The sequence below is a fragment of the Lepidochelys kempii genome, chromosome 1, assembly GCF_965140265.1.
Source record: "Lepidochelys kempii isolate rLepKem1 chromosome 1, rLepKem1.hap2, whole genome shotgun sequence".
Taxonomy (NCBI): Eukaryota; Metazoa; Chordata; order Testudines; family Cheloniidae; genus Lepidochelys; species Lepidochelys kempii.
In genome coordinates, this window is record NC_133256.1 from 235,637,002 (window position 1) to 235,655,343 (window position 18,342).

Genomic DNA, 18,342 nt, shown 5'->3' on the forward strand with positions numbered 1-18,342 from the left:
TTATTCAAATATAAAATCCTAACATAAATAGAACTTCAAACATTTCCAATTTTAGGCAGATAGCCATTGTTCAAGAAAATATTTCACTTAAACTAAAACATTGGCTATATTTTTATCTGTTAAGGGTTCATATTCATAGAATCTATTTTTTCCCCAAGAGGCTCTGATAAGGCTTATTATAAGCCCAAGGTAGATAAGAGAAAATATACATCAACTTTATATCCATATCATTCTGTAGGAATTTTCTTTTATGACAGTTTAGGTATGTTAATATTTTTGTAGTTACTCAGATTATGCTATTTGTAATCAGAAATGCAAGAAAAATGCTTTTGAACATGGTATCTCCTTTTTAGATTGTTATTTTTTTCTTCTTGTTTTTAAAGTGCTCTGATGAAAGGATGTCGTTGTTTGGAAATTGATTGCTGGGATGGACCGCAAAATGAGCCCATTGTGTATCATGGTCACACTTTAACAAGCAAAATTACATTTAGAACTGTCATCGAGGTGATAGATAAGTATGCGTTTGCGGTATGTACATATATTTGTTGAAAAGTGATGAATGTTAATACACATAAGTGTTAACACACTTGTAATTTAGGGTGCTCTGGAAAAAATAAGATGGAATAGTGCTTGGGGTGATGGGTACTGTAGATAAAAGAAATCTACAGTATCTGATCTTAACTCTGTAGCATTTTAAATGAAAGGCAGTCTCATTTGGTTGATAATTCAATGTAATTTAAACTTTGTGGACTGAATCCGGAAGACCTTCCTCAGCATATTTAGGCAAAATTCTTATTTGAAGTCATTGAGAATTTAGCTTGAGCAAGGACTGAATATATACTGAGTAAGGATTTCAAGATCTGATGCAGTAAAGTTTCCTCTCTTTTTGTGTGTTGTTTTTATGTCTTTGCTCAGACTTCTATGGAAAAAAATCTATCTTCTGTGGTGTTGAAACTTAAAATATGGAGGGAACAAAAGTATTACACTGGAACGTTGTTTGAGTCTTATTGTATTTTAATTTCCTCTTAATTCTGATAATTTCCCGCCAGTTTTAAAACGAGCTCTGAAAAAAGTTATCATTTCTTATGAGTCAGTTGACCCATTAAAATGTTGTCCCTTCTGCCTATCTGTAGCAGAACAAGTGGAAGTTAAAGTTCTTTTGGTACTAACCCATTCTTCTATATTGCTGCATGGCAAAACTCCCAGTGAAGTCAAGTAAGGGCCCTTTATGACAAATCTTTGAGTTAGGTCAGTTTGGATTATATTTATTCTCTGTGTATGTGTGTGTGTGTGTGTATACCTACAGAATATACATACACACTGAAAATAAATATAATCCAAACTGACCTAACTCCAAGCATGTTAGTTTGGGTGTATATACATACACACCCACACCTATTGCCTTTTCAAAGCTAACTGGACTAATGTCCGTAAAGAACTTAGTAGGTCTCTGATTTTTAAAATGTGTTTAATACAAAATTATGTCCTTTCACTGCTATACATATTTTATGAGTTGTTTAATTTTTGCCAAAATACAGAAGCTTATATATTACTGCAAAGCATCTATCTGCCGCCCCAACCAGGAAAACCAAGAAGTCTGCTGCTTGCCAGGAGCTAGGATTCACGATGTGACAGAGAGACTGCCGAGACTCATCAAGCCCTTGGATTGCTATCCCTTCCTGCTTCTCCACGTGGGCACCTATGATACTGCCAAGAATGACCCTGAGCGGATCACTGCAGACTACGTGGCTCTGGGAAGAAGGATAAAGGAGTTTGAGGCACAAGTGGTGTTCTCCTCCATCCTCCCCCTGGAAGGAAAAGGCCTGGGTAGAGACCGTTGAATCGTGGAAGTCAACGAATGGCTACGCAAGTGGTGTCGGAGAGAAGGCTTTGGATTCTTTGACCATGGGATGGTGTTCCAAGAAGGAGGAGTGCTCCACCTAACGAAGAGAGGGAAGAGCATCTTCACAAGCAGGCTGGCTAACCTAGTGAGGAGGGCTTTAAACTAGGTTCACTGGGGGAAGGAGACCAAAGCCCTAAGGTAAGTGGGGATGTGGGATACTGGGAGGAAGCACGAGCAGGCGAGCGCGAGAGGGGAGGGCTCCTGCCTCATACTAAGAAAGCAGGACACACAGCAAGTTATCTCAAGTGCCTATACACAAATGCACGAAGCCTGGGAAACAAGCAGGGAGAACTGGAAGTCCTGGCACAGTCAAGGAATTATGATGTGATTGGAATAACAGAGACTTGGTGGGATAACTCACATGACTGGAGTACTGTCATGGATGGATATAAACTGTTCAGGAAGGACAGGCAGGGCAGAAAAGGTGGGGGAGTTGCATTGTAGGCAAGGGAGCAGTAGGACTGTTCAGAGCTCTGGTATGAAACTGCAGAAAAACCTGAGAGTCTCTGGATTAAGTTTAGAAGTGTGAGCAACAAGGGTGATGTCGTGGTGGGAGTCTGCTGTAGACCACCGGACCAGGGGGATGTGGTGGATGAAGCTTCCTTCCGGCAACTAATGGAAGTTACTAGATTGCAGGCCCTGGTTCTCATGGGAGACTTCAATCACCCTGATATCTGCTGGGAGAGCAATATAGCGGTGCACAGACAATCCAGGAAGTTTTTGGAAAGTGTAGGGGACAATTTCCTGGTGCAAGTGCTGGAGGAACCAACTAGGGGCAGAGCTCTTCTTGACCTGCTGCTCAGAAACTGGGAAGAATTAGTAGGGGGAAGCAAACGTGGATGGGAACCTGGGAGGCAGGGACCATGAGATGGTCGAGTTCAGGATCCTGACACAGGGAAGAAAGGAGAGCAGCAGAATACGGACCCTGGACCCTGGACTTCAGAAAAGCAGACTTTGACATTGGCCATTATCTTTGAAAACTCATGGCGATCGGAGGAGGTCCCGGACGACTGGAAAAAGGCTAATGTAGTGCCCATCTTTAAAAAAGCGAAGAAGGAGGATCCTGGGAACTACAGGCCAGGATGTACAGGGAACTGATGGGCAGGATCCCCTGGGAGAATAACATGAGGGGGAAGGGAGTCCAGGAGAGCTGGCTGTATTTTAAAGAATCCTTATTGAGGTTACAGGGACAAACCATCCCAATGTGTAGAAAGAATAGTAAATATGGCAGGAGACCAGCTTGGCTTAACAGTGAAATCCTTGCTGATCTTAATCACAAAAAAGACGCTTACAAGAAATGGAAGATTGGACAAATGACCAGGGAAGAGTATAAAAATATTGTTCGGGCATGCAGGAGTGAAATCAGGAAGGCCAAATCACACCTGGAATTGCAGCTAGCAAGAGACGTTAAGAGTAGCAAGAAGGGTTTCTTCAGGTATATTAGCAACAAGAAGAAAGTCAAGGAAAATGTGGGCCGCTTACTGAAAGAGGGAGGCAATCTAGTGACAGAGGATGTGGAAAAAGCGATTGTACTTTTTTGCCTCTGTCTTCACAAACAAGGTCAGCTCCCAGACTACTGCACTGGGCAGCACAGCATGGGGAGGAGGTGACCAGCCCTCTGTGGAGAAAGAAGTGGTTCGGGACTATTTAGAAAAGCTGGACGAGCACAAGTCCATGGGGCCGGATGCGCTGCATCCGAGAGTGCTAAAGGAGTTGGCGGATATGATTGCAGAGCCATTGGCCATTATCTTTGAAAACTCATGGCGATCGGGGGAGGTCCCGGACGACTGGAAAAAGGCTAATGTAGTGCCCATCTTTAAAAAAGCGAAGAAGGAGGATCCTGGGAACTACAGGCCAGTCAGCCTCACCTCAGTCCCTGGAAGAATCATGGAGCAGGTCCTCAAGGAATTAATTCTGAAGCACTTAGAGGAGAGGAAAGTGATCAGGAACAGTCAGCATGGATTCACCAAGGGCAAGTCATGCCTGACTAATCTAATTGCCTTCTATGATGAGATAACTGTCTCTGTGGATGAGGGGAAAGCAGTGGATGTATTGTTTCTTGACTTTAGCAAAGCTTTTGACATGGTCTCCCACAGTATTCTTGCCAGCAAGTTAAAGAAGTATGGGCTGGATGAATGGTCTATAAGGTGGATACAAAGCTGGCTCAACGGGTTGTGATCAATGGCTTCATGTCTAGCTGGCAGCCGGTATCAAGTGGAGTGCCCCAAGGGTTGGTCCTCGGGCCGGTTTTGTTCAATATCTTCATTAATGATCTGGAGGATTGCACCCTCAGCAAGTTTGCAGATGACACTAAACTGGGAGGAGAGGTAGGTACATTGGAGGGTAGGGATAGGATACAGAGGGCACTAGACAAATTAGAGGATTGGGCCAAAAGAAATCTGATGAGGTTCAACAAGGACAAGTGCAGAGTCCTGCACTTAGGATGGAAGAATCCCATGCACCGCTATAGATTAGGGACTGAACAGCTAGGCAGCAATTCTCCAGAAAAGGACCTAGGGGTTACAGTGGACGAGAAGCTAGATATGAGTCAGCAGTGTGCCCTTGTTGCCAAGAAGGCCAATGGCATTTTGGGATGTATAAGTAGGGGCATAGCCAGCAGATCGAGGGACGTGATTGTTCCCCTCTATTCAACATTGATGAGGCTTCATCTGGAGTACTGTGTCCAGTTTGGGGCCCCACACTACAAGAAAGATGTGGAAAAATTGGAGAGAGTCCACCGGAGGGCAACAAAAATGATTAGGGGACTGGAACACATGACTTATGAGGAGAGGCTGAGGGAACTGGGATTGTTTAGTCTGCGGAAGAGAAGAATGAGGGGGGATTTGATAGCTGCTTTCAACTACCTGAAAAGGGGTTCCAAAGAGGATGTATCTAGACTGTTCTCAGTGGTAGCAGATGACAGAACAAGGAGTAATGGTCTCAAGTTGCAGTGGGGGAGGTTTAGGTTGGATATTACGAAAAACTTTTTCACTAGGAGGGTGGTGAAACACTGGAATGAGTTACCTAGGGAGATGGTGGAATCTCCTTCCTTAGAAGTTTTTAAGATGTAGGCTTGACAAATCTCTGGCTGGGATGATTTAGTTGGGGATTGGTCCTGCTTTGAGGAGGGGGTTGGACAAGATGACCTCCTGAGGTCCCTTCCAACCCTGATATTCTATGATTCTATGAAAGTAGATCTCACTTAATAGGAGCAAGTTAGTTGCCATCAGATGAGAGAATGGTTTCTGCATTCCATGTGGTGATCTTTGTTATGATGCTGTCCATCAATTTCAGCAGATTTATCATTCTGCCTTGCTTGTGTCTGAGCTTTCTGATGAGTAAGGAATGAGTAAAAAGTGCTGCAGTGGGCAGTATAACAGGACTGAAAACTCTGCAGTACATAAAATGTCAGCCCATAATCAGATTATCAGAATGCAATGCCATCTGACAATATTTAACCGACAGTTTCAACTTGAAATCTAGACAGTTTAAAAAAACGTAAGTTAAAAGTAATGTCTTGAACCACACCTTCTCCTGCGTCCTCATGTCAATTATTGTGGTTCTGATCACAGTTTCCCATTTTTTAACAATATTTTTCTCTTCCCCCTTGGTTTGTAAAAAACCCACACAATCAAAGTGGGAAACTGATTAAACACAAAATGATGTCAAATAAAGAAAGAAAAACTGAACAAATAGAGAAATATTTTTTACTCTAGTCTCTTTCAGTTATAGTAACCATAGGTGTTACATTTAACATCATTTGTTTAATTTTTTTCAAACAGAATATGATTTTTATTTCTTTAAAAGATAATAGCTATGATTAAAAGATGTCAGATACCAATGATTGGGCCAGATTAAGATTCTTTTTAGACTGCAGGGACCTGGAAATAGCAGTTTATGATGTTTTCCTTGTATTTCTTTTCCCTTGTTTCTCATTACTAAGACTATTTGCATCCAAACAGGATCATTAGTTCTAAGCAATTCATCCATTCCTCTTCACTTTAAGTAATAATTATCTACCAGCATGCCCTAATAATTCCCAGAGCAACTTGTGATATTACTTGCCGGTCACAAGAGAATGATTTTTAGGTGGGTAGTGACTATTAGCCCTAAAGAAATGAAGAATATTTTTCTACAAAATATGCTGGAATGAAGGAATAAGTTGTATAGAAAATATAGCACTGAAATAAACTGATGTCTAAATTGAATGTTGATGTTTTTAGATGTCAGCAGCTTTTAAAACCTCTGCTGAATTTAACCTAAATAATTTTCCATGCTTTAGTATATTTCTTGGGTATTTTTTTTTTCTGGTTCACATCATCACTATTTGCTTCTCAATATTCTAATCTGTTGAGAGGCTCTGTGGCAGCGACAGGCAGTAGCCAGTGTGTTGCTGTTTTGGCAGCTCCTGAATTTATTTGGCTGAATTTCTTTGCCATTATATGTGTGGTGAATATTGTTTCCTGCACCTACCATCTCTTAGATTCTTAGTTGATTTAATAGCTCTTTTCTCTTTTCTTGCTCCACACCCAGCATTAATAGGCATATAATAAAACTCTGGTAAACTTGGTTGTCGGCTACTAACCACTGGAGAAATAAACTTCAGTATGCCCTGTTTTCCAAGATCAGAGCATAGACATTCAAGATTTCCCAGTTAAAGTACTGTGACCAGGTTAACTGATCTTTATTTGGCTTCCCTTGTCAAAGTCTTTCTTCTGTTTATGTCTACATTTAAAGCTATCCCCATTTCTAATGGTCCTTATGTTTTTGGATTTTGTTTCTGATATTAACTTTGAACTTGAAAATTACTCTTCTAGATTCCAGTTTTACTTTTCCTCTTCCATAAATATTACTGAGCTCGATGATGCTGTGTTATTAATCTGGAATAACTAATAATACTATTTGGAATATTTTAAAATTAATGAAAGTACAAATACCCATATGCTTTTTTGTAAGATATATTGTGCATCTAGTAGTTCTGTTTTTAATTATTAATTATTATGGCCTTGAAATTGTATTTTTAGGTGTCTGACTATCCTGTTGTACTGTCTTTGGAGAATCACTGCAGCCCTAAGCAACAGGAAGTAATGGCAGACTATTTAGAAACTATTCTAGGTGACAAACTTCTTACTACAATAATTGGTGATACGTTTCCTACAGATCTACCTTCCCCTGAGGTAACAACATTAATTTTCTCTCTGTGAAAGATTAGAAAAAAATTCTAGTTTTCTGCAGTTGTTGTGATAACCTCCTGAGGCATTTTTGAAACTATCACATTTAGTGTTTAAAACATCTTTGTGCTTCAGATGGTAAAACAGAATTAATTATGCATCATAGAAATAATAAAAAATAAAATAAATAGAAACCAAAACATGCAGGTTGATATGCGCTTGTTAGGAAAATGGTGTTTCATATAACAACTTGAAATGTATAGATGGAAAAGCATAGTAATCCAGTATTTTGCAAAGTCTTGGATCTTCCGGTTCATAAAATCATGATTTAACATTTTCCTTAGGCTTTGAACACATTCAGTCTTTTATTTTATATGCAAATGTAGATAGTTAAAACTTGTTGCTAACAGTTTGTTTTAAAAATTCAGACATGACAGGCAGCTGCCGTAATGTGCCGCATTATTATCATTACTTGTATTATGGAAGCACCTACAGGTGCTAGCCAAGATCAAGGCCCTATTGTGCTAGGCGCTGTATAAAACACATAGGGCCAGATTGTGAAGCCCATACTCACATTGATATATCATGAGTATTTCCACTGAAATCAATGAGACTTCTTGTTAAGTAAATTACAATTCAATATGAGTAAGGATATGACAATCTGGCCCATAGTAAGAAACAGTCCCTTCCCTGAAGAGTTTACAATCTAAATAGACAAGGCAGACAATGAGAGAAAGGGAGTGTTACTATGCCCGTTTTACATATTGGGAATATATGCACAGAGAGATTAAGTGATTTGTCCAAATTTATACGAGAAATCTGTGCTACAGCCAGGAACTGAATACCTCTTGACTCTGAGCCCAGTGCCTTAACCACAAAACCATTCTCAGTGTGCTTGACCTCAGGCAATGTTTGTCAACTGGTGGATTGTGACATCTAGGGTGGGTCACAAAACACAACTGGGGGGAGGAGGAAGGGTCACAAGGCACTGAAAATTTTATTGTGCTCTCAAGCACAGACTTTCTTGCTCCTCTACTCCCTGCACACCCTTGCCATTTGAGATCAAGTATTATCTGCTAATCTCTTGAAACAGAAACACACAAATAAATTATATAGGCTTATAATTTATGTTTTTTACTCTTATTTTTATAGGAAATGTAAGCGTGTGGTATAATTTTGTTACTTTTTACTTTAAATAGTGGGTCACCTACCTGAAAAGGTTGAGAATCACTGTCCTAAAGGATAAAAAAAAAAAGATTGCCACAGAGAAAGCAATTTTTGGTTGCAAAATAGTTTGCAAAGGTTTTCCAAAAAGAAAGAACATAGATATTACATATGCTTTTATAAACAATGTTATGGTAGGTATTTATTCAATAAATGTAAAACAATTAATAAATAAGCCAAAATGTTTATAGATTTGACCTTAGTATTTGCTGCAGGCTTACCATCATACTAATCTTGTCTGCATTTGATTTTGAACCTTTGAAAATCATGCCATAGGAAAAAAGCACAATTTACATGGGGTGATCTGGGCTGCCTCAGAGTCTCTCTATGAACAAGCTGCATTTATCAGTCTTGGTGGTGTCTAAGAATTCTATGTCCTCTGCAGCAAAAATTGAATCAATTAAAGGTATGGTGACCAGATAGCAACTGTGAAAAAATGGGACTGGGGTGGGGGGTAATAGGTGCCTATATAAGAAAAAGTCCCCCAAAAAAGGGACTGTCCCTTTTAAAACGGGACACCTGGTCACCCTAATTAAAGGGTCTGTAAAATAAAGAAGTCTATATTGAGTGCCCTCCATAGACTGATTACCTTGTGTTGTAGGGAGTTTTCTTTATTTTTCCAACTCTACAAAGCTACTCTCTAAATATGACATTATGGGGTTCCACATTTATTTTCTCAAGTGTTTCCTTATCAGCTATCTCAGTTTCCAGATAAAAAGATTCCCTCCCTCCCCAAAATGCTAGAATTTGCAGACTCAACCTTTGATTTAAGAGTCAACCTGAGTTCTTTCTTTTCTGTCCATCATCAAAAGTAGTAAAAAAAATTCATGTCAAATTAGGCCCCAAGTTTCTCCTTTGTAATCCCATTTTCTTCAAATTCTGTCCTCAGTGACACCTGAGCAATTCCAATGCCTGTAATTGGTTCACACAGATGGAACATAGTACATAATTCTGATGTACTGGTGAACACGTAGGAGTAAAATCAGCTCATTCTCATTTAGCTGGGTTGGTTCAGTGGAATTAAGTGTAAAAAGCAGTAAAAAGTTATTTTGTCACGAAACTCATTAGCTATGGCTCTGAATATGGACAGGGAGCAAATCTGCTGAATAATAAACTGCATTTTTAGACAGTTTCTTTTGAAACTGGAACTACCCTTTGGGCCTGTTCAAAAGCCTTTCCATTGGCTTCAATAGACATTGAATCATATTCTTTAAGGCTTTGAAACTACTTATCCAGGCTCCAACAAGCAATATAAATGCAGTATAATGTAAGTGGGCCAGATTCTCAGCTCCAGCTGGGGATGTGATCTGACCACAACCCCTCAATTTCAAATTACCTCAGTGGAGAATTACCTCAACTGGGGTAAAGCAATGTAGCTGGTTCCTACCCCAACTCCTTACCCACTCCCCTGTCTAGGTGTGTTGGGGAACTAGCTGGAGGACTGGAGCAGAGCTCTGTTCCATTATTCCAGCTCTCACCTGATGTCTGATCCTTAGGAATCCATAGCCAGCTGTTATAACTTAGAGGGTTATCATGGTAAAGGAGAGAACTTGGACAAGAGTTATTAATTTGGATGATTGAGCAAAGGTACTTTTTTTCTACCATTACAGTCTTTCATTTTCTAAGGTATAAAATATTTATTTTAAATTAATTGTTTAAAATGTAGGGATAATTAAAATTTGTAATAACTGCTTTGATATGAATACTGGACTAAACACAATGGGAAAAAATCATCCTTGAAATGGCTTAGTTGGAGTCATTGGACTTATACTGGTGATGAGTTCCGTCCAATATACTTGACAATTAAGTTTGAAATGTTTTCTAAAGGTTCCCACTCCCCCATCAAATGGGTACTCACTCCTTTCCTTTCAGAATACTTTTCAGTTACTAGTACAGTTTAGAAATATTAATTGTTAAATTCAGAACACATGTGTGAATGTAGTTATCTTTATAGTTTTATTTACATACCGTATGGATTGGATGCTTTGAGTTCCATCCCCTTTCTTGTAAATACTCTGAATAACCCATCTATATTAATATGTTAACTTTCCTTTTTCATTTAATATTTTGTGAAAAAAAGAGAAAACTGTCAAGAAGAGTAATGTTGTTTGCAAGGAAACAGTTATGATGGTTTAGTTTGATCAGGTTACAGGGTCTTAAGATTTCTAAAGTTCTAATCAGCAAGGTCAATACATCAATATACATTTATTTCATCTAAAGTGTTAGCTATCTTCCTTCCTCCGTTAGCACTTCACATATTATGTAGTTTCTCAAATTCTTTTCTAGATATTGATTAAAAACTGTGCCTTATTCCAGTGATTCTCAGACTTTTTGTCTATTTCTGTCAAACTAAATGAGCTGGGTTCCCACTTCCATGTGTGCTAGAGACACTATTCATTTACATCAACTATTAATGAAATACTACAATATAAAAATACAATAATTCCTCGCTTAATGTTGTAGTTATGTTCCTGAAAAATGCTACTTTAAATGAAATGATGTTAAATGAATCCAATTTCCCCATAAGAATTGATGTAAATAGGGGGGCTTAGGTTCCAAGGAAATTTTTTTTTGCACACAAAAGTGTGGATAGATACATAGATAGATAGATGTGTATATATACACACACACATACACATACACGGTATACATTTTAAACAAACAATTTAATACTGTACACAGCAATGATGATTGTGAAGCGTTGTTGAGGTGGTGAAGTCAGAGGGTGGAAGAGGGTGGGATATTTCTCAGGGGATGCCTTACTGCTAAATGATGAACTAGCACTCACCTGAGCCCTCAAGGGTTAACACATTGTTGTTAATGTAGCCTACAAGGCAGCATGAATGGAGGGAGGGGAGACAGCATGGCAGAGAGAGACAGAGACACACACCGTGTGTGTGTGTGTGTGTGTGTGTGTGTGTGAAAGAGACAGAGATACACACCGTGTATGTGTGTGAGAGAGAGAGACACCCACACACACACCCTGTGTGTGTGTGAGAGAGACGCACATTGCCCCTTTAAGTACACTGACCCCACTCTAAGTACACTGCCTTTTAAAGTAGATGAGCAAGTTGAGACAACAGCTGCTGCCAGCAAGCTCCCTCCATCCTGAGCCCTGTCATGCCCCCCCCTTTCATAGATTCATAGATTCATAGATATTTAGGTCAGAAGGGACCATTATGATCATCTAGTCTGACCTCCTGCACAATGCAGGCCACAGAATTTCACCCACCACTCCTAAAAAAGACCTCACACCTATATCTGTGCTATTGAAGTCCTCAAATTGTAGTTTGAAGACCTCAAGGAGCAGAGAATCCTCCAGCAAGTGACCCGTGCCCCATGCTACAGAGGAAGGCGAAAAACCTCCAGGGCCTTCCAATCTGCCCTGGAGGAAAATTCCTTCCCGACCCCAAATATGGCGATCAGCTAAACCCTGAGCATATGGGCAAGATTCATCAGCCAGATACTACAGAAAATTCTTTCCCGGGTAACTTGGATCTTACCCCATCTAAAAACCCATCACAGGCCATTGGGCCTATTTACCATGAATATTTAATTACCAAAACCATGTTATCCCATCATACCATCTCCTCCATAAACTTATCGAGTTTAATCTTAAAGCAAGATAGATCTTTTGCCCCCACTACTTCCCTCGGAAGGCTATTCCAAAACTTCACTCCTCTGATGGTTAGAAACCTTCGTCTAATTTCTAATCTAAATTTCCTAGTGGCCAGTTTATATCCATTTGTTCTTGTGTCCACATTGGTATTGAGTTTAAATAATTCCTCTCCCTCTCTGGTATTTATCCCTCTGATATATTTATAGAGAGCAATCATATCTCCCCTCAACCTTCTTTTAGTTAGGCTAAACAAGCCAAGCTCCCTGAGTCTCCTTTCATAAGACAAGTTTTCCATTCCTCGGATCATCCTAGTAGCCCTTCTCTGTACCTGTTCCAGTTTGAATTCATCCTTCTTAAACATGGGAGACCAGAACTGCACACAGTATTCCAGGTGAGGTCTCACCAGTGCCTTATATAACGGTACTAAAACCTCCTTATCCCTACTGGAAATACCTCTCCTGATGCATCCCAAGACGACATTAGCTTTTTTCACAGCCATATCACATTGGCAGCTCATAGTCAACCTATGATCAACCAATACTCCAAGGTCCTTTTCCTCCTCCGTTACTTCTAGTTGATGCGTCCCTAGCTTATAACTAAAATTCTTGTTATTAATCCCTAAATGCATGACCTTACACTTCTCACTATTAAATTTCATCCTATTCCTATTACTCCAGTTTACAAGGTCATCCAGATCCTCCTGTAGGGTATCCCTGTCCTTCTCTAAATTAGCAATACCTCCCAGCTTTGTATCATCTGCAAACTTTATTAGCACACTCCCACTTTTTGTGCCCAGGTCAGTAATAAAAAGATTAAATAAGATTGGTCCCAAAACTGATCCTTGAGGAACTCCACTGGTAACCTCCCTCCAACTTGACAGTTCACCTTTCAGTAGGACCCGTTGTAGTCTCCCCTTTAACCAATTCCCTATCCACCTTTCAATTTTCCTATTGATGCCCATCTTATCCAATTTAACTAATAATTCCCCATGTGGCACAGTATCAAACGCCTTACTAAAATCTAAATAAATTAGATCCACTGCGTTTCCTTTATCTAAAAAATCTGTTACTCTCTCAAAGAAGGAAATCAGGTTGGTTTGGCACGATCTACCTTTTGTAAAACCATGTTGTATTTTGTCCCATTTACCATTGACTTCAATGTCCTTAACTACCTTCTCCTTCAAAATTTTTTCCAAGACCTTGCATACTACAGATGTCAAACTAACAGGCCTATAATTACTTGGATCACTTTTTTTCCCTTTCTTAAAAATAGGAACTATGTTAGCAATTCTCCAATCATATGGTACAACCCCTGAATTTACAGATTCATTAAAAATTCTTGCTAATGGGCTTGCAATTTCTTGTGCCAATTCTTTTAATATTCTTGGATGAAGATTATCTGGGCCCCCCGATTTAGCCCCATTAAGCTGTTTGAGTTTCGCTTCTACCTCAGATATGGTGATGTCTACCTCCATATCCTCATTCCCATTTATCATGCTACCATTATCCCTAAGATCCTCTTTAGTCTTATTAAAGACTGAGGCAAAGTATTTGTTTAGATATTGGGCCATGCCTAGATTATCCTTGACCTCCACTCCATCCTCAGTTTTTAGCGGTCCCACTTCTTCTTTCTTTGTTTTTTTCCTATTTATATGACTATAGAACCTTTTACTATTGGTTTTAATTCCCTTTGCAAGGTCCAACTCTATTTGACTTTTAGCCTGTCTCACTTTATCCCTACATATTCTGACCTCAATAAGGTAGCTTTCCTTACTGATCCCTCCCTTCTTCCACTCCCTATATGCTTTCTGCTTTTTCTTAATTACCTCTCTAAGATGCTTGCTCATCCAGCTTGGTCTACAACTCCTGCCTATGAATTTTTTCCCCTTTCTTGGGATGCAGGCTTCCGATAGCTTCTGCAGCTTTAATTTAAAATAATCCCAGGCCTCCTCTACCTTTAAACCCATAAATTCTTCAGTCCAATCCACTTCCCTAACTAATTTCCTTAATTTTTGAAAGTCAGCCCTTTTGAAATCAAAAACCCTAGTTGCAGATTTATTTTTGTTAATCCTTCCATTCAGTTTGAACTGAATTAGCTCATGATCACTTGAGCCAAGATTATCCCCTACAACCATTTCCTCTATGAGATCCTCATTACTCGCCAAGACCAGATCTAAAATGGCATCCCCTCTAGTCGGTTCAGCAACTACTTGTTGAAGGAATCCATCAGCTATCGCATCTAGGAAAATCTGAGCCCTATTATTATTACTAGCACTCATCCTCCAGTCTATATCTGGGAAGTTAAAGTCTCCCATGATCACACAGTTTCCATTAGTATTTACTTTATTAAAAACATTAAAAAGGGCTCTATCCATATCCAAATTAGATCCCGGCGGTCTATAGCACACCCCAAGCACTATCCCAGGGGAGGCTCTAATAGTTTTCTTCCCCAATTTAATTATTGCCCAGACAGACTCAGTCATATCCATTTCATCGCTTCTTATTTCTTTACATTCTATCTCATCATTGATATACAGTGCTACTCCACCACCTTTACCTTTATTTCGGTCTTTCCTAAACAGCACATACCCTTCAATACCTGTAGCCCAGTCATGACTACTATTCCACCAGGTCTCTGTTATACCTATAATATCTGGTTTCACTTCCTGCACCAGTAACTCTAGTTCCTCCATTTTGTTACCTAGGCTCCTTGCATTAGTGTACAAACATCTTAATTTTTGCTGTTTGGCCTCACTCACATTCTGTACCCTATTAGGCACGGTTATTTTACTACCAGTATAACCTATTAGACTTGTATCTACACTGCCCTTCCTCCTACCTACAGCTGTATCCACTCTTACTTCATTTTCTTTCCACTCTATGCTAAATTCTGGCGTGGAGATTACCTGGACATCTCCCAACCATCTCCCCCAAATTCCTAGTTTAAAGCTCTCTTAATCAGTTGTGCCAGCCTCCATCCTAGAAGTCTATTTCCTTCCCTACTCAGATGAAGTCCATCCCGAGAGAACTGTCCTCTATCCATGAATGCCTCCCAATGGCCATACATCCCAAAGCCCTCCTTATAGCACCACTGCCTAAGCCATCTATTGATAGTCATAATCTTGTCACACCTTTGTTGCCCTTCTCTAGGAACAGGCAAAATCCCACTAAAGATCACCTGAGCCTCAATTTCCTTAAGCGTCCTCCCCAGCCTAACATAGTCTCCCTTAATACTTTCCAGTGAGAATCTAGCCGTATCATTTGTTCCCACATGAAGGATAATTAGGGGATTCTTTCCCGCTCCCTTTAGAATCCTTTTTAACCTCAGGTCTACATCCCGTATCTTAGCACCTGGAAGACAGCACACCCTCCTATTTTCTGGATCAGCTCTGGTTACAGGCCTATCTATTCTTCTCAATAAAGAGTCCCCAATCACATAGACCTGCCTTTTCCTAGTGACGGTGCTATTCTCCAGTCTATCCCCTGTTCCCTCTGGCTGCAAGTTTTTTCCATTCCCATTCTCCCTTGTAATCCTTTTTAACCCATCCTGTATCCTCCTGGGGCTCATATTTGGTGTAATCTCCATTAACTCTTCCCCTTTTCCTATAGGACTAACCGCTCTTCTCTTCTTCCTTGCCCTGTCACCTTCAGTGACTACCTGCTGAGCCCCTTCTTCATTTTCCAACTCTGCAAACCTATTCTGAAGGTCTATTTCTCCTTCACTAGCCCGTCACTTTCCGTGGAGATGGGGTAAAGGAGCGGAGGGGAGGGGGCACTCTGACATTAGCCCCCCCACTTCCGCCCGCCTGCACAGTAGCAAGCAGGAGGCTCCCGAGAGCAGCTCCAAGGCAGAGGGCAGGAGCAGCACATGGCAGTGGAGGGAGGAACACCTGAACTGCCGGCAATTGGTAGCCTGCTGGGCTGCTGCTGCACAGGGAACTTAGGGGAGCGGAGAGCTGATAGTCGGGCTGCCGGTCCACCCTGGTTCCAAGCCCCCATCAACTGGCTCCAACCTGCTGCTCTTCCTGCAAGCTGTGGACAAAGCAGGCGGCTGCCAAACAACATTATAAGGGAGCGTTGCACAACTCTAAACGAGCATGTTCCCTAATTGATCGGCAACGTAACAAAAAAACGTTAACCGGGATGATGTTAAGTGAGGAGTTACTGTATGTAAATTACAATAGCCTTACTTTGGTATGTTTCAGTGACTGGATGAGCATGAGAGGGGCAGTTATTGGGGAGGAGAATGGAAATCTGGAGTGTTGGGGATTGTTTGGACATAGTGTCCTGGAGTGGCTTACGTAGCCTTCCTCAGCTTTCAAATACCTCCACAGTAGCGCCCATAAAACCTTTGACCCCCACCCTCTTTCATTTTGTCATCTTTACCTTCCTACTGTCAAGACACTGAGGCAGCCTACTGATGCTTCCTCCGCCTGACTCCACACCCAAGGATGACACATTGCAGCACGCTAGTTGCATGGGAAAGACCTCAGTTGGAGTTTAAGCAAGCATGCAGGAAATTTAGAAGAAGATTGCATGCAGTGATTTGCATTTTCTTATTTCTGAGATTGTAAATAGAAAAATAAGACTTCCCAAACACTGTTTAGGCCCCGCCATTGTGGTCAGACTGAATAGTTAGCCTGCCTTACTCCACTGTGCGGGGCTTGATTTCATTGTTGATGAAGAGAGTTCCAATGTTTAAAAATCAGTATACAGACCCAAAGCAAAGTTAACAGCAGGCTCTTGTGTGGTAGAGCTCTCTTCTATTACATATGTTTCTCTTTGGTGTTATTGATACAGAAGAACAACTGTTTATGAATTGGCAAATGATGATTGTAATTGAGTTTGGAAAAGAGAGAATGAAAAAAGCATTTAATGTTTTGTGTCTTATTTAATTTACACAGATACTAGATGACACTTCAGTTTTTATTAGAACCATTATTCCCATCTGCTCATATTGAGAGGGCGGAGTGCTGGGAGCTTTTTGAGGAGCAATGACTAGTCCCTGGCTCACGAAGATGTCTATTAAACTGTGGTAATTTTGTTGATCATTGCCTTGGCTCTAATATCCTTTTTTAGGAAACATTAATGGAAAGATTGTACAGAAATACCTCTGATAATATCCGGAGATGTCACTCTTTTTTGATCCCTGTTGTTTTGATTTTAGATCAGAGTATGGTATGAAGACTTAATGGTTGATGGAAATCTTTTAGTGATGGAAATATTAAGCATCCATGCTGATTTTGTGTAGATCACTCAGCAGGCAATAGTTGTTATTGACATCTTTACAGACCCTAGCAAGGGCAGACTGAGTAATATTAGATTGGCTCTATTCTTCTCCTGGAGATGGCCTAGAGCAGTGGTTCCCAAACTTGTTCTGCCACTTGTGCAGGGAAAGCCCCTGGCGGGCCGGGCCGGTTTGTTTACCTGCCGCATCCGCAGGTTCGGCCGATCGCGGCTCCCAGTGGCCGTGGTTCACTGCTCCAGGCCAATGGGAGCTGCTGGAAACGGCACGGACTGAGGAACGTACTGGCCGCTGCTTCCAGCAGCTCCCACTGGACTGGAGCAGTGAACTGCAGCCACTGGCAGCCGCGATGGGCCGAACCTGTGGATGCAGCAGGTAAACAAACCAGCCCGACCCGCCAGGGGCTTTCCCTGCACAAGCGGCGGAACAAGTTTGGGAACCACTGACCTAGAGAGTAGAACTAGGGAATGTTCATCTATTTCAACAACTCTCTACTGCTGGGTACTACTGCAATCTGTTCTTACCACCTCCTCTGCCTTCCCCCCAAAAAAACCTTAGTATATTCGGCATTTTAGGAGATAGTAAGATGTTTTTGGCTACAATATCAGCCATATTGCAACAATACTCAGCTGTACACCTTTATTTCATTGACCCAGAAAGACATGCCAATTCATCTTTCCTAGTATCTAGCTGAGGTTGGGACTTGAATGTCAGGCACAGAATGAGGAGAAGGAGGAGCATAGTCATTGCCTGTTGCCATGGCAGCAGCCACTCAGGAATGAGTTTGCCACTGCTGACCAACCTTGCAATAGGAACAAAAAGCTAGAAGTAGGAACATTCACAGTAGGCTTATTTTCCTTGATTTTTTAGAACTCTACAAATGCAGTAAAAGTAAATTTGCAGAGAATGTTTCCAGTATATTCATATGTGTGTCCTTTCCTCCTTGAAATCTAGATACAAGTATGGTAAAAACAAGATAAAAATCATGGCACTGTTTCCCAGGAGCTTTGATTAAAATAAGTCTCTCTCTCTCTCTCTCTTTCTCCAGTTCCAGTTGGTACATAAGTACAATTAAAAATGGTACCACTGGGAATATGTCTGATATAATCTCCTGAAAAAACCTTCCATAGTTTATCTCCTGTGCATTCTAACAAAGACATTAGCTAAAAGATACATGGAGA

General features: G+C 40.7%; 1 protein-coding gene across 1 annotated transcript in view; it reads left to right on the top strand.

Annotated features, from left to right (window-relative positions):
* PLCZ1 (phospholipase C zeta 1) overlaps positions 1-18,342 on the top strand; it is a 122,600-nt gene that overhangs the window by 36,228 nt on the left and 68,030 nt on the right. The window contains exons 5-6 of the mRNA XM_073319008.1: positions 384-528; positions 6,928-7,080. Coding sequence (XP_073175109.1) covers positions 384-528; positions 6,928-7,080 — 298 coding nt within the window. The remainder of the gene's footprint in view (positions 1-383; positions 529-6,927; positions 7,081-18,342) is intronic.